The 14,504-nt window shown below is 42.0% G+C and overlaps 1 protein-coding gene across 13 annotated transcripts in view; it reads right to left on the bottom strand.

Moving 5' to 3' along the window:
* LOC104479324 (poly(rC)-binding protein 3) overlaps positions 1-14,504 on the bottom strand; it is a 524,839-nt gene that overhangs the window by 4,135 nt on the left and 506,200 nt on the right. For 5 of the 13 annotated variants that reach the window (XM_086740457.1, XM_086740459.1, XM_086740456.1 and 2 more), the window contains one exon: positions 6,800-9,192. The exons of 1 other annotated variant lie outside the window; for it this stretch is intronic. In XM_086740457.1, the coding sequence (XP_086596583.1) occupies positions 8,844-9,192 (349 nt within the window). In that variant the 3' untranslated portion in view covers positions 6,800-8,843. 7 more of the 13 variants (XM_086740465.1, XM_086740468.1, XM_086740455.1 and 4 more) reach the window with 5 other exon arrangements.

Here is a 14,504-nt window from a genome sequence, read left to right as displayed (position 1 = left end):
GAAGGTACTGCACTGGAATCTGATGAGGTAAAGTAATTTATCTAGCTGTAAATACTGGAAATTTTCTTAAGATATCTTAGGCATGGAAAGCATCTGAAATTGATTTTTGTTCTGATAAACACAGATGAAGTAGAATCAAGTACCAACAAACCTGACAAGACTGGGACATGGAAAGCAGAACTACCTTAAGATTTGGTAACCTTTGTTTTGTTTTGTTTTGTTTTTTTTTTAATGAAGCATTCTTTTTACTTTTGCAAATCTTAAAACATTTCAGATTTGCTGAGGACTTTTGAAAAAATAGGAGAATGGTTTAACTGTTATCAAAAAGTAAAGTTGTGAAGGAACAGCTTAACATCTTCCTGTTGTGTTTTTTTTTTTAAGATTTCAGTTTTAAAACAAGTTAGTGAGGTTTAGAGGGAGAAAGCAAGCTTTGTTATTATGAGAGCATGCTAGATACTTGCCTCAAAGATGTTTATTAACCAAGCAATAAAGAGCAAAACTAAAGCTAGATGTTTGATTTGCCTGTTTTGGAAGAAAGACTTGATATGGTGGGAGCCTTTTCCTTATTGTGAGATTTTTTTTACCACTCCTGGTTTCCATGATCCTTGGGTTCAGCTCTGTTAAAATTCAAGCAATGGACCTTAGCAGTTTGGTTGCATCCATTTATTCCTGCTCACATGTGCTGGCTTTCAGCCGTTGGTTTTTGGTTGATTTAATAACCATAAGTGTAAGTAGCTGTTACTGCCAAAACGTTTTACACAACACTGCAGTCTGATGTGAATTAGTGCTGTTGTTGAAATAGGAACATCTGTGACATAATGCAGAAACATTCAGAGAGTATTGAAACAAATAATGAATGCTTTGGGAAGCTGGAGAAAACTTAGTTGGGCCAAAACAACTTAAATTTCCTTCCATAGCATGAAACATTGAGTATCAGTGTATAAGGTACCTAGCATGCTGTAGTGAAAGATCTCTAGATCCATTTTTCACTATAACAAGAACTTTCAGCGGAGAGGGTGATACAGTGGAGTTTGGTTAAAAGGGGAGGAAAAAAAAAAAAAAAAAGACACTTCCCTGGTTTCACTCTGAGCAAAGCTAAGCTAAGTTTCTAACTGTTCTACTTATCTTTGCTTTTCACTGACCTCACTCAACAAAGCATACCAGCTTGTTAATCCTGAACCCTAGAACCACTCTCTGTGTCTGGCTTAATGTCAGAGAAACAGATGCGACTAAATTCAGGTTACACTGTGTGTCACGGACATATTACATGTTTTTACAGCATAAAAATGTTAATCTTTGAGTTTATAACCTACATTCCAATTTTGTACATATATCTGTAACTTTACTTTCATTTTGTACATAAATCTGCAAATCATGGTTTCAAGTTCAGATAAACAGGAAAGGAACTGAGCATTAAAACAGTTCAGCTGTTCTAGTTCAGTTGTCCTCCTCTGTAGAGATGTCTAGGGGTAAGAAGCGGAAGGCAGTGAGGTTAGTTATGGTGGAGGGAGCTTGTGCCTTCAAATCCAAACCAGTGCTGCCCACTGTGCTAATTATGATTAGGAACAGGTGGCAGGAATAAACACCAGATCACTCATCACTCTGTTGGTTATCCATGCACAGAGTAAAGGCCATGGAGCAGCCAGTGGGTTACCTACTGCTGAGGAAGTAACCGACAGCATTGCTCCCTCTTGGTGGTTGCTTGTTCAGAAGCTGGTGCTTTTTTTTTCCTTGTAGGAACCTCACAGATCCACAAACAGTGTTCTATACGTGTTTTATACAGCTTCTTGCATACATTTCTTCACCATTTGAAATTAAGCTTTTAGAGAGCTCTGTGAAGAAGATGATAGGGGTGACTTTGCTAGCTGTATCCTATGTGACCATAGATGTACATGGTGCTGTTGTGTCAAGAAAGCAAGAAAATGTCCTGCTTTTTAGCAAAGTAGCACAACTGTAAGGGAGAAAAGGGAATTACCTCAGCCTTACTGAATAGTCAAGTTATTTTGTCAAAGAAATGATCTCTTGTGTCTTAGAAAAACATAGGCATAATTAATTTATGTTTTAAGTCTGTCCCCAGTTTTAGGTAACAATTTTACAAACTTCTGAAGAGCTCTTCAGCTAGGTGATTAACCAGAGCAAATAATTGTTTTTAAAAAAATACAATTAAAAAAAAAAATTGTTTTTAAAAAGAATTCAAATTTCTTAAACTTCTTAACTTTCTTGAATTCTGTTTTTAAATAATAAAGATGACAGTAGTCCTAATAACTAGCTCTGTCCATAGCCAGTATTAAAAATGAAGTTGTAATCTCTGGCACAGTGGAATTCAGGAGAACTTATTTATTGATATGTTAATGGTGAGTGTTGCCCATATTTAAGAACTGTGGAATTTCATGCCACCAAAAAGCAGTCGCGATTCCCCAGGTCGGTGGTTTCACAATGGGCAAGTGACTTCCAGGGCCAAAATATGTGTGTGTGTGTGTGTGCGCACATGTTTGAGATGGAGTTCCAAGCAGCAGCTCTGCAGGGAGCAGCTCATCACAACTGCAGCTGCCAGTTGTTGGAAGTTCACGGTTCTCTGGCAAGTGCAATCAATCACAAATAATAATCTGTGTGCTAACTTCTCTCCTGCCGTGGGAGAAATAAGCTGCTGCTGTCCTGACTTAGACATGGAAAAAGGGCTGGTTTTGGTACAGAGGGGCCCAAAGGCGGTTGCGCAAAAACAATCAAACCAAAACAACAACAAACAAAAACAATGTTCACATTCGCTAATGTGACTGTTTGTCATTCCTCCACTAAAGCATACAATTTTAAAATTTGCTTCAGAATTACAAATACTGGTTAAAAAGAACAACATTACCACTAGCTTTGTTCATGCCCCCTGTCAATTAATTCAAATTGAGGAGAGACAATTTTTGCTTGTAATTCTCTGCATTTTATCGTCTTAAAAACACTCAGCTGGAAATAGCTCTAATGAGAAAAGTTATATTATTAAAATATTTTCAGCACTTAAAAATACTTTCTTTTTTTTCTTATAATCAAGAAAGCTAGCACTAGGAAATCAGACATTCAACCAGGACGAATCACGCTGTAGCTGTCATTAGACACCATAATGTGAGTATATAATGTTTCAGAAATTCCCTTTCTGAATTTGACGCTTCTCTTTCATTTCAGTTACTGTCTTGAGACATATGCCAGTCTGTTGAGTGACAGGACACACGTGTTGGTGCAGAAACTGATTTATTATCAACATTACTGTGTTCCTTCCGTGAACCAAGGAGAAAGTACACTTGGTGGGAAGAAAGGCAGTATGTACTGGGGTCCCTAGAAAGCGTCATGCAGGCCAAGAGATGATTGAAATTTTCTGGTGTGAAGCAGATTTTCAGTATATCTGCCTTCATTTAATCTTCTGTTCATCACTTCACTTGGAACTGTCCTGGCCTGTTAGCTGGGGAAAGAAATGCGAGCAATTCCCTTGCGTAGACATCTAAACCAGGTCTTTCTTCCTGAAATATAGCAGAGGGACTGCTGCCTTGTGTGGTTACAGCAGTTACGGAGGATATCAGAGATCCCTCTCCAAATGCCTTGTCTCTCTGCTCGCCTTTGAACATAGAGTTCCTGTGATCTAGTTGAGCAGTCTTGCATTTCCAGTTGTCCCTGTAGGAGCTGTGCCACTGTAAAATGGCTGAATTAGTGAGCATATGTGACTTTCATGTTTGGTACTCATGACACTCGCCCGAGAGGGGAAGGTCCTATTCCAAGTATAGAAACAGGGCTGAAACACATTCAACTGAGATTGGGGCTGTGGAAGAAACTGGATTTGGATCTCCCCCCTCACAGAGAAGCACTCTTATTTTTGTGCTGCTGAGTATTTAAGAATGACACAAACAGGGACGCTTCCCTTTCTGCCTAGTTCATGTGGGGAAAGTTCAGCGCACACTTTAAGGCTGTCTTGTGAAACCTCACAGAAACACCTTGCCTGTGAGCCCAGTAAGGCTGAGGCACTTAGCAGGTGCCTGCATCCGCGGCACCAGGGAGATTGATGCTGTGAGCTTCCTAGGAGCCTTGACTGGCACAAACATGCACCCTGGGGCCCACAGATACCTTCTGGCTCTATCTGAGAACAGAAAGCACGCTGCATGTTAGCAATGGGCTAGGTTATATGGCTGAATCTCTCTAACTTTGTTTGTTTGTTTTCCTTCTGGTTGACTATTCCAGCCAGCACTCATACTTTCTATTTCTTCACTTGAGAAACACAACAGAGCTGCTTGAATTAGTCTGAGATGTTTGCCAGAACTCTGATTCCGATTTGATGATGTGAAAGCTGCAGAACTTGTGCTGTCTTTCGTTTGGAAACTCACGGTTGTGTGGGCAGTGACCTTTTCATATCGGGTGCATGCTTCCTCTTATCTACCTTTGGGCATGAGTGATCTAGTTTTCTATCCTAGATAATATAACTTTTTACTTCCCCCCCCCGCCCCCCCGATGTAGCTTTTTATGTTTTGTTTGCCTGTTTTGTATACCAAAGCTATCCTGGAACTTTTTTTTGCCATTCAGAAATCTTTTCCAATTAAATTAATTAAACTGAGTCCTCAGCCTAGCTTTTATGACATTTCTGCCTGTATTTTTTTTTGCAAAAGCCCTCTCAAAAGACTTCTTTTTCCCTTCCTTTGTCTATCTGTCTTTATTTTATCTCTCCTCATTCCATACACAAACATCCCCCTTGCACTCATTGGTTTAAATCTCAGTCTTTTCTAGTAAATTCTGCAAGGCACATGGGAATTATTTATCTGAAAGATGCTATACATGACAGAGCTGCTGCTGCCTTTTGCCTAGCAGCTTTACTGGGAGAGCAAAGCCCCGACCTGCTTAGTTTTGAGCTGCAATAATGTTCTCTTTTATTAATTTACACTAGCCAGAGAAGTAGCTTTTGCTGTTGGAGAAATTAAGAGTATGGAGGTCTCTGCTGTGAAAGCAGCTTCAGCTCTCCTCTAAGAGAAAAGTTACATGTATTTTAAGTAATATAAATATCTTTTAAGTAATAATAACACAACATTTTATCAATATTAGTACTACAGCCCATAGTTCTTCCAGCCTAAGGGCTGGAATAGCTAATTTAACATTGGATGAGGCTTCCTGGGTGGTGGGGTGCAATGAGGCATTCTGTAATCCTCCTCGGCAGCCTTTACTGTCAAGAGTTGCTCTGTGGCTGCATCTGTATTGAAAAAGCTGTTGACTTCTACAGATTTCCAAGTCCGTGTGCACATCTTGGTCATCTTGCAGTTGCAGGCTCAGACTCAAGACCCAAGACCCAGACACACAGGAGCTCTCTGTACCCTGGAGTCCACGGAAGACAACAGTGACACGCACCACAAGTACTGAGCTGGGGCAGTGAGGGGAACAAGGACCCCAAGCTAAGTACCTGGAGACAAGTATAGCTCTTAGCAGTGTAAGGATGGAGGTTGTAGAATTAATCTTGCATCATTAAGGATGCTACTCACTTGCACTGCCAAAAAACTCTCATGAGGATAAAGCAGTACATGTGAAAGTATTGCCAATGGCCAAAGAGGAGGGGTGGCCAGAAGGCAGCCAGAGCTGCTGAACCGAGCAAGAACTCAGGGCCAGCCCCTTTCTTTCACTTCTCTGTGAAGAGGTAACTTGAGGCTGCGCCTGCAGTGCTTCAGCTGATCCAAAGGAGGAGCTGAATGGCTCAAGCAGAGCATCAGGGCAGGATGGGACACTTCCCTGGGCCAGCAACCCCTTCTCCAATTTTAATGCAAATGGTCCTGCTCTGCCCAGCTGCCGGGCCTGGGTGGAAGGTGCTGTCTAGAAGCCTCCTCACTGGGAATGGGAAAACATGAGGGGTCTTAGCAGTAACGTACTCAGTACCCAAGCTTGTTCTTATTTTTCTTTCCCCAGTACCTGATCTTAAAAATCAGTATGGGAAAACATGAGAGTTACAAAAATTGTCTTTTCTATGCAGTGTGAGAAGTTCTCCAAGAGCAAGTTTGTTAAAAACCAAACAAAGTTTTGCAGAAATACTGCTTACTCTACTAAGGGCACGATCTGGCTCCATCTCATCATGAAAAGGCTTGTCATCCCTGACAACGGCCAATGTACTTCTAAAGTTGCCAGTATTGCACAGTTGTTACACTCTTTCCCAATGAGCACTGGGACCTGAAGCGTGATGATATGAAACCTTTAATCATTAATGAAAACAAGCAATTTGTCTATGATCTCAGTTTGACAATCCATAAAATAGTGTTTCTCAAATGACAAATTAGCAACTTGGTTACAAAGAACAGTTTAAACAACACAACAGTTGTATGCACAAAGCTACCACGTCTTTTCTTTTTTTTTAAATCAAGAAAAAATTTATTTATAAAAACGTCTCATTTAAATTACTGTCGAGTCTCTAGCTGAATACAGTGGTTCAGAACACTAACGGCCCATGCTTTTATACAGATTACCCAAAGCATGAACATCAATGAAAATCAACCCCCGAAAATAACTTTTCTTTGCTTTATGTTATGAGCCACAACAGTGTTAAAACTGAACAGTAGTGAAAGCAACACAAGAGTTAGGAAGCACAGTTGCTTAAAGAGTAAAGGAAGTGTTTTCTTTTGATGTCTCAGAATAATAAGAAAGTTAGAAATGGCAGAAACTCCTCTGTAGATTAGTCCATAGAAAGCATTGTCTCATGGGGCTTTGGAAAAGTCCTGTCTGGTGGCTAATGCACTAGGGCATGATGAGATACATTACAGAGCCCCCAGGCCAGTAACTTCTGAAGACAGCCTGAAATGTAGGAACAAAAACGAGGAAAAGAAAAGGAAAAAAAAAAAAAAGGCAAAAAAAGAAAAAAAATCTTCTCACTATTAAAAAAATAACACTTGAGTACAACCAGCATAGAACAGCATTTCAATGCAGGCAAGTTTTCTCACACAGAGGTCGGTGGTTTGATTTAATTTTTTTTTTTTTTAAATGTCAGGTATAGAAACAGTTACAGTAGTCCCAAACAATTTTACAGCAGTTTTCTAGAGCTGTTAAATAGGTGAGGTACCTTGACATTATTTCCAGTTTTTCCTTCATTATATACAAACGAAACAAAAAAAAAAAGCCCAAAACAAACAAACAAAAAAAGAAAACCAAAACAAAAACCAATCAAAAACCCCATTTGGATAAGTGCAAACTGTAACAATGGCAGTTCTACAAACGGTTACAGCGACAAAAACTTAGTGCAAAGGTACTAAGGTGAAGAAAAGCCCACAAAATACAGAAATGACACAAAATACTGAGCTCGTACTTAGCCCTATACAGTAATAATAACACACTTGGAAATACCATGTTTCAAAAAGTATTGCATTTGCATTGTGTTTTTTAGTTTATATTAAAATGCACTGAATACAGTTCAATTGTTAAAGCTTTGTGTCCAAGGAGTGCGAAGTGGATGGGCATGGCGGGCTAATGGGATTCTGGATTTGGAAGTGGTGAGGAAAGCAATATTGCATTACGGAGTTATGCAACAGAAATTAAAAAAGAAGGCGGATGGACAAACAGAAAATGCACTTAAAAACTAGTTCCAACAGCTGGCAACCGGCCATCATGTCGCCCAGCTCTCTTGGGTTTGGCTCCAATTAGGTGTCTGGGATTAATTAATCTGAACATCGTTACGTTCGTGTTAAAGGGATGGTACCTGTCCAGGCAGTAACCTTTGAATGCCCTTTGATAAGCACTAGATTTTATTCATAATTACAACATGACCTGATTGCATGATTAGTGGCGAGTTAAATAGGGATGTATTTTGTACAGCAACCTGACCAAAAAATGGTTATTTTGGCTGAACACAATAAAGGAAGGAGGGGGCACCAGAACAGTGACTATGCATGTCTGATCTGTACCTGCTGTTAAGCACTGACAGAAACAAGCACCTTAAAAAAGGTGGGGTTTTTTTGTTTGTTTTATACCTATAAAACATCAGATTGCCAAAGGAGGAGCCCGCTCTCCCTCCCTAAAGCAGAGTTCTTAAAATGACATTTTTTCCAAACCAGAGAAAAAAAATGGTTGCACCCTTTAAAAGAATGATGTGGAAAGGCACAGGTGCCTGATCTTTTTTTTTCCCTGTTGTCTTCCAATAATTTTAGTTTAGCAGCCTTTCTCAGACCAGAAAGCTCCACTTGTTGTAGGCAGAAGACCCTGCGGTTGGGTCCTTTCCAGCCCCCATCTGCTGCTGGCAGGCAGGTGTCAGGGCAGAGCAGCACAACGACCCGGGGGGCCAGCGCTTGGCGTGGGATGTCAGGGGCCCTAAGAATCCTCGGAAGTGCAGATTTGCAGGGACTAGCCATAGGAAAAAAACCATCAGAGGTGCCAATTTGCCATAGAAAATTGTTTGGCGGCTGGAAGGACCACTTCAAATGATATAAGCGTATTTATGTGCTAGGCAGTATTGCCAGAGCAGGGTCTAGCTGTCAAAATTTTGCCTCATTTATGTTTTTTTTTTCTTTCTCTCCAAGTGTCTCCTTGCTGGGATGGGGGCAACCCTGCTGTGCCGCAGGGCTGCCAGAGGGCCGGCCCTCGCCGCGACCCCGGCGTTGGGACGGTGTCGGGAGGAAAAGCCCCCCGGGCTGGTGGGGAAAGGCCCCGGGCTGGCGCTGGCCCGCTGTTGGAACTAGTTGGTAGGTGGTGCCCGGGTGTTAGTCGTTATGGAGAGCGGAAGACGACTTGAGTCGGCTACAGTTGACGCTAGCAATTTAACAGAAAATAAAAGATGCCGTATTGTTTCCTTGATAACTAGGATCTACCAGAGACTCTTGGTAGAGCTGGCAAAGCTTGCATTGTGTCTCATCCCTTCAATATGGAGCAAACTTCTGGCGGTCAGATTTCTTAACCCCGCTCGTCGAAGGAATTTTGGCAGTGTAAGCGGACAAACTCCCCGTGGCCCCCGCAGCGGCCGCGGCATTTAGTGCCAGGAGTGGGACAGTTTTCATGCCAAGCAGACTGGAGACAGGAACGGCATAGTGGGTGGTTGGCAGAGTTGGTAGGGGAGGGGGGGTACTGACGGTAACGGCGGAGGCGGCCGCCAGCACGGCCATGGAGGTGGGGGTGGAGGTAGGGGTGGCAGACTGAGAGAGGTTCATGTTGAGGTCAACAGGGGTCGTGACGGAAGCGGCCTGGGTGCTGACTTTAGCCATCTCTAAGCTGCAAACGAAGAGAGGAAGAGGAACAAACAGGTTGGGAGGGTCCAGCCAGGGTGGTGGGGCCAGGAGGAGGAGGAAGGGACGGAGGGAAGGACGGAAGAGGGGGGACAGCAACCACGAAAGGGTAGGATTAGATCGGTGGGCAAGGGGGACAGACGAGAGGGAGGGAGAGGGGGGAGAGAGAGAAAAAAAGGGAAAATGAGGGTCAAAGGAGGAACATGTTATGTGTTAAAGAAGAGAAATAACAAAAGGGTTTTTCATGATTCGATGGCGAAAACATTACTGAGACTCTAAAAGTTCTTTCCAAAAAGAAAATAAAAAAAAAAAAAGAGAAAGAGGTTGAGGGGAGGGTTGGCTAGTTCATTTTACGTATGGAAAAAGAAATCTAAGGAATGCAGGGAATGGCAAAAAGATGGAAAAAAATAAAACTTAAAAGAAAACTTAAAATAACTATGAAGTTTACTCCCCAGCACTGATAGGGTGAATTTTGCTTTTCAAAATTACGGTATTTTGAACGGGGGGACGCGGGGGGTTTTGATAATTTTTTCAATTTGTGATTTTGTGACATAAATAGTACCCTTTGTCATTTTGCTAGGATGAGAGGAGGATGAGCAATGATTTGCTGCTTCCACCTAATCATAAAGTTTTGGTTGGGTTTTCTTTTTTTTTAGAAAGTTAGTTTTTAATTTCATTCACTATGAGGTCAATGTGCATTTTTCATATAAAACAAACCCAATTAGCCAGTGTGTTCACTTCGGTTTGTCCTTTCCCCAGGCTTTTTTTTTTGCCTTTTTTTTTTTTTTTTAAATCACAACAAAATATTTATGCAATCTAATTATAAGGAAAAAGAAAGACAGGAAAACACCCCGGCTTCCACAGCAGTGGTATCCTTTCTGGGCTTGTGGCAGTGGTTACAGTGGACACAGAAGAGCTTACCAGCTGACAGACAAGGTACTACACAGATACAACACACGCATCGCCAGACGGACCCCGCCAGCACGAGGAAGTTCGGATTGACCTGACCTCTGAGCCCAAGGCAGCGATGGGCTCTTTGGAGGCTGTAGGTATCAAACCACCTTCACTTCAGTCTAACTCCACCCATCAGCAGGCACGATGAGTTTGGCCCGTGTACTTAGGCTTTTCTGTACATTTTTAGATGTTAAAATACAGTCATTCCAAGGACGCGGGTTTTTTTCAGATGACAAAAAAAGTTTACTTAGATAAATCCTCCCTTTGCCATGCATTTGTTGCAGCTTGTGCACTGGCTTTTGGGTCGGCAAACAACCTAACTACTAATTTCAGGCTGCATTTTGCATGTGGCCAGCTGGGAGTTATCACAGCCTAGCATATAAATAGGACCACGGGGTAGAAAAATCTTTGCTAGTTACAGTTATACATGTATTAATTCCAAGTTTGGGGTTTTTTTTCAGTAATTCCCAACTTGTTAGGGTCCTGGGCTTTCTCCTGAGATGAGCTGAGGAGCTGCAGCAGCTTCTCCCTCCCAGAGTGCAGCTACCATGGGGAATGCACCAGCGACCGGCCTGCACAGCAGAGGACCTGCCGCTTTCTTACCCAGTCCCATCAGGCCTGGGGGAGGCTTCCCAGCACAGGGTTTGTGCTGGTCCCCATTGGCACTAGTGGCTGGGCGTGCAGGGCTAGAGAGCAGCTGTAGCCAGACTATGGATTGGGAGGGGAGCACGGTTGTCTCGCTCGGGGCTTGGGCGAGCCTCGCTTTTCCTCCCCTTAGGCTTACATGCAGTTTTGAGAGTAACAATCCCTGGACAGAGAAAGGCAACGACCAGAAGGCCTGCCCACTCTGCGCAAGGGCAAGGATGCAAGTGTATAGGGGAGGGGGACGCTGGAGTAAAGCTTCCCAAAGCCCTACTGCTGCAGGTTAGTCTAAAGGACACCTGAACCAGGCCTGAGCTGGGGAGAGGATCGTGGAGGAGAGAGAGAAACACTTTAGCACCTCTCTTTCCTGCAAAAGAAAGAGGGCTCTTGGAGTGTTAACTCCTTGGTGGCTTTTCCTGGGAAGCTGGAAGGTGCCTGGCTTGAAATGCAGACCCGTTTGTGGGAGGTAAAGCTTTGGGTTTGCTACTCTGTGCTACGTGTCCTCGTGGATGAGCACCTTAGAATTTTTCTAATCTCCGCAGAAGAGTTGCTCTTTGCGGAGAGAAGAGCATCCTTGTGCCCTTAGCTGTGCTACTTGCAATCTACTCACACAGTGGGATTTACACCAAGAATACTGAATCAGTGGATCCAACTCCAGAGTACATCCTCAACTTGGGGTGTAGGTGATAGCTTAGCAGGCTTTGAAAAGCTCAGTTTATACAGTTGGATTTCTTAAATATTTCTAACTCAGTTATTCTGGAAGGGAGGCATATAGAAAGATAGTGCAGGAATCAGTGTTTCAGTGACTCCAAATTTGCCTACCTTGCATTTAACAAAATTAAAAAATCTTTACTGATATTTGGAGTATTGGAGCCTGAGCACCAGCAGGAAGAACAGGTCCCACAGGCTGAATGCTGGTTTGAGTAGCAGCCACTCAAACTCCCTTTCTCTGGTGTACTCGCACAGGTACAATTAAACCGCTGATCTGCCCTGCTTCAGGTTTATTACTGGTAGTAAAGCGTAAAGGTGAAAGTATGTCAGGTTAGCTATCAGCTGTCCTGTGAGAGCGGCTGCTTCCCAAACCAACTGGAAATGCAACGAAACTGAACACAAAAGTGGATGAGGCAGCCTTCAGACGGAATTTCACGGTGCCAGTTTTACACTGTCCTTTTAAAGAACTAGACTTTATGAATATATATACCGAAAACTACGTCCTGCATTACCCGTAACTGGTGAAAGGAACAAAGCTGGAGCGTGGCTTGGGCGGTCCTGTTCTAGCTCTGTGAATGAACCTCTTGTCAAAACGGCAGTGAAAAATATCTTCAGGAAACTGCTCTTCAACGAGGAGAAAGTGTTGCTGGCTACAATTCGTTTATAATCCAAAGTCAAATACCAGACAGGAAACCTAAACTGTGGTTCATTCTTAATAAAAGCTAGAAGATGGAATTGGATAATGAAAACCCAGTTACTACAATGGAGACCAGTTAAGAGACAGAAGATTTTACAAGAAAAAAAGACACTGCTACCACGAACAAGCTGGGACATGTTCTATTCATACAGAGGTCAGTGCTCGGGTAATCAATACAGAATCAAAACAATACTTTACAAAGATTTAAATCTCTGCCTTGATATTGTATCAACGTATTTATATAGCTATAATTTAGAGTATATTATGTACATATTCAACACCGGATTGCAATAAAAGTCTTAACTTGATAAATTATTCTATAGATGGCAACTTTAGTTGGAGGATAGTATAAAGATACACACAGATTAGTTCAGGAGTACAGTGGACAGATTTTTTTTTTTTTAATAACCTACACTGCTGTGAGACACTGATTTATGCAGGAATAGTGGCCCTGGAAACCAAATCCACGAGAATGACAGATCTTGTGGGGGAGAGAAAAAAAAGTCCACCTTGCCCTGAATGTTTATATGGCTTTTATTTATTATAATCATTATTTTGACATACCAGACTGTGCCTTGGGCAGTCTAGGTACTATACTCAGCTCTTACCCAACACTGTTTACTTCATGCCAGCACCTTTAAAAGAGACGGCAGTACTTGTGACAGGTTTAGAACTGGCAAACACTGAAAGTGGCTCCCAGCGTGCACAGGCAGCAGCAGCCCAGATCTGCCTCTCAAAAACTTGCCCAAGCACCTAAACCCCAGCTAGAGCAGACTTCCCTCTTGCCTGAAAGTTTCTCAGTCCTTCCTCCAGTGCCATTTCAAACTCATGATGCTGCTGCAGTGGCACTTAGCTGAATAGGAATTTCTCTTGGGAAAAGAGAAATCTTGGAACAGCATCACTTTTTAAAATGAAAAAAAAGCCGCCTTAATGTCCTACGTTATCTTACAGCTTAATTTATTATACATTACTTTAAGAGTCTTCATTTACAAATGAAGTCACTTCATCTAAATACAGTTTCAACACATGGTACATCAGAATATACGATGGTTTATTGTAGATGATGGTAACAAATGACTTCTATCTAGAAATTCAACAGGATGAAAATATTTTGTTTCACAGGGTATAGATAGAGTATCCATGGTATATGACTGCTGAGAAGTTTTCTTCTTTGCCAAAGTATGTTAAGAGACCTCATATATATCCCGTTCCATCAAAAGAATCGTTAAACAGGAATAAACAGAAGTGTGAGAGTTCACAGGCTTTTCTAAATTGAGTCAAACAGAGGTTTGTTCACTAGAGTTTCTGTCTCTGGTGAGCAGCTCACTGCAACTCCATTAATAAGTGCATTATTTTATTTGCATGCTTTAGCTGTCTTGAAGATCTTATATTGTTATCTTCTGAGATCCAGATGCATGCCATATGGTGTTTGTGCAACTAAAAATGAAGGGGTCTATTCTCGTCTCGATGTGTGGGGAATCCCTGAACACCAAGAGAAGAACATATCCTTAAGGGTTAAAGGAGGGAACACATTTTTATTTGATTACAGGGCTTACGGAAGTGACTTACATTTGCTACAAAGCATACAAATCAAAAGATCTGTAGGTTGCTTTAGGATTCTGGAAACTGCTTATCTTAGGCTTCACAAAGCCACCCCTCAGTATACCTTTCCCTAGGAAACTACTTTCAAACTGAATTATAAAAAGTAATATTTTTGTTTGCTGTAACACAGCGCTGCACAAACATCCTTTTCCTCCATTAAGACATTTATGGTGGCTCGCAGTGGTGAACCACAGCACCAAGCTGGAGGGGAGGCTGCACCATAGGAAGCTGCAGACCTGCTATGACTACAGCCCCCCTCATATAAATCACATACTTTCTACTACCTTAACAGCAAACCTAGTTAAACACAAAGCTTGATTTGTATCACAGTATTTTGAGGGGGGAAAAAAGAAAAGGAAAAAAAACCCCAAAACAATAGAAGACGTAGATACTCCCCCCTCCCCACAACATATTGCCTCAGTCCACCATTTACAAGCAGATCTACGAGACAGCACTATATCCATTGCACTATCTTCTCAGGATAACTGCAAATAAAGGTGGTATCAATTTTAATATTTTTCCAATAATCATATCAAAACTGATAGAGACTTAAGCCATCGCAATGGCTTAGCTAAGCAGCCAGTGCTTTCATTAACTCTGGCACTGACAAGTGGAGGAGCAGACAGTCTCACCTCGTTTCATTAAGGAATGCTTTTTAAAAATTTGTGATGCTGTCTCCGAAAAAATAAATC

Source organism: Chlamydotis macqueenii, chromosome 2 (genome assembly GCF_036417535.1).
Source record: "Chlamydotis macqueenii isolate bChlMac1 chromosome 2, bChlMac1.mat, whole genome shotgun sequence".
Lineage (NCBI taxonomy): Eukaryota > Metazoa > Chordata > Aves > Otidiformes > Otididae > Chlamydotis > Chlamydotis macqueenii.
This window is presented reverse-complemented; position numbering and strand designations above follow the sequence as displayed.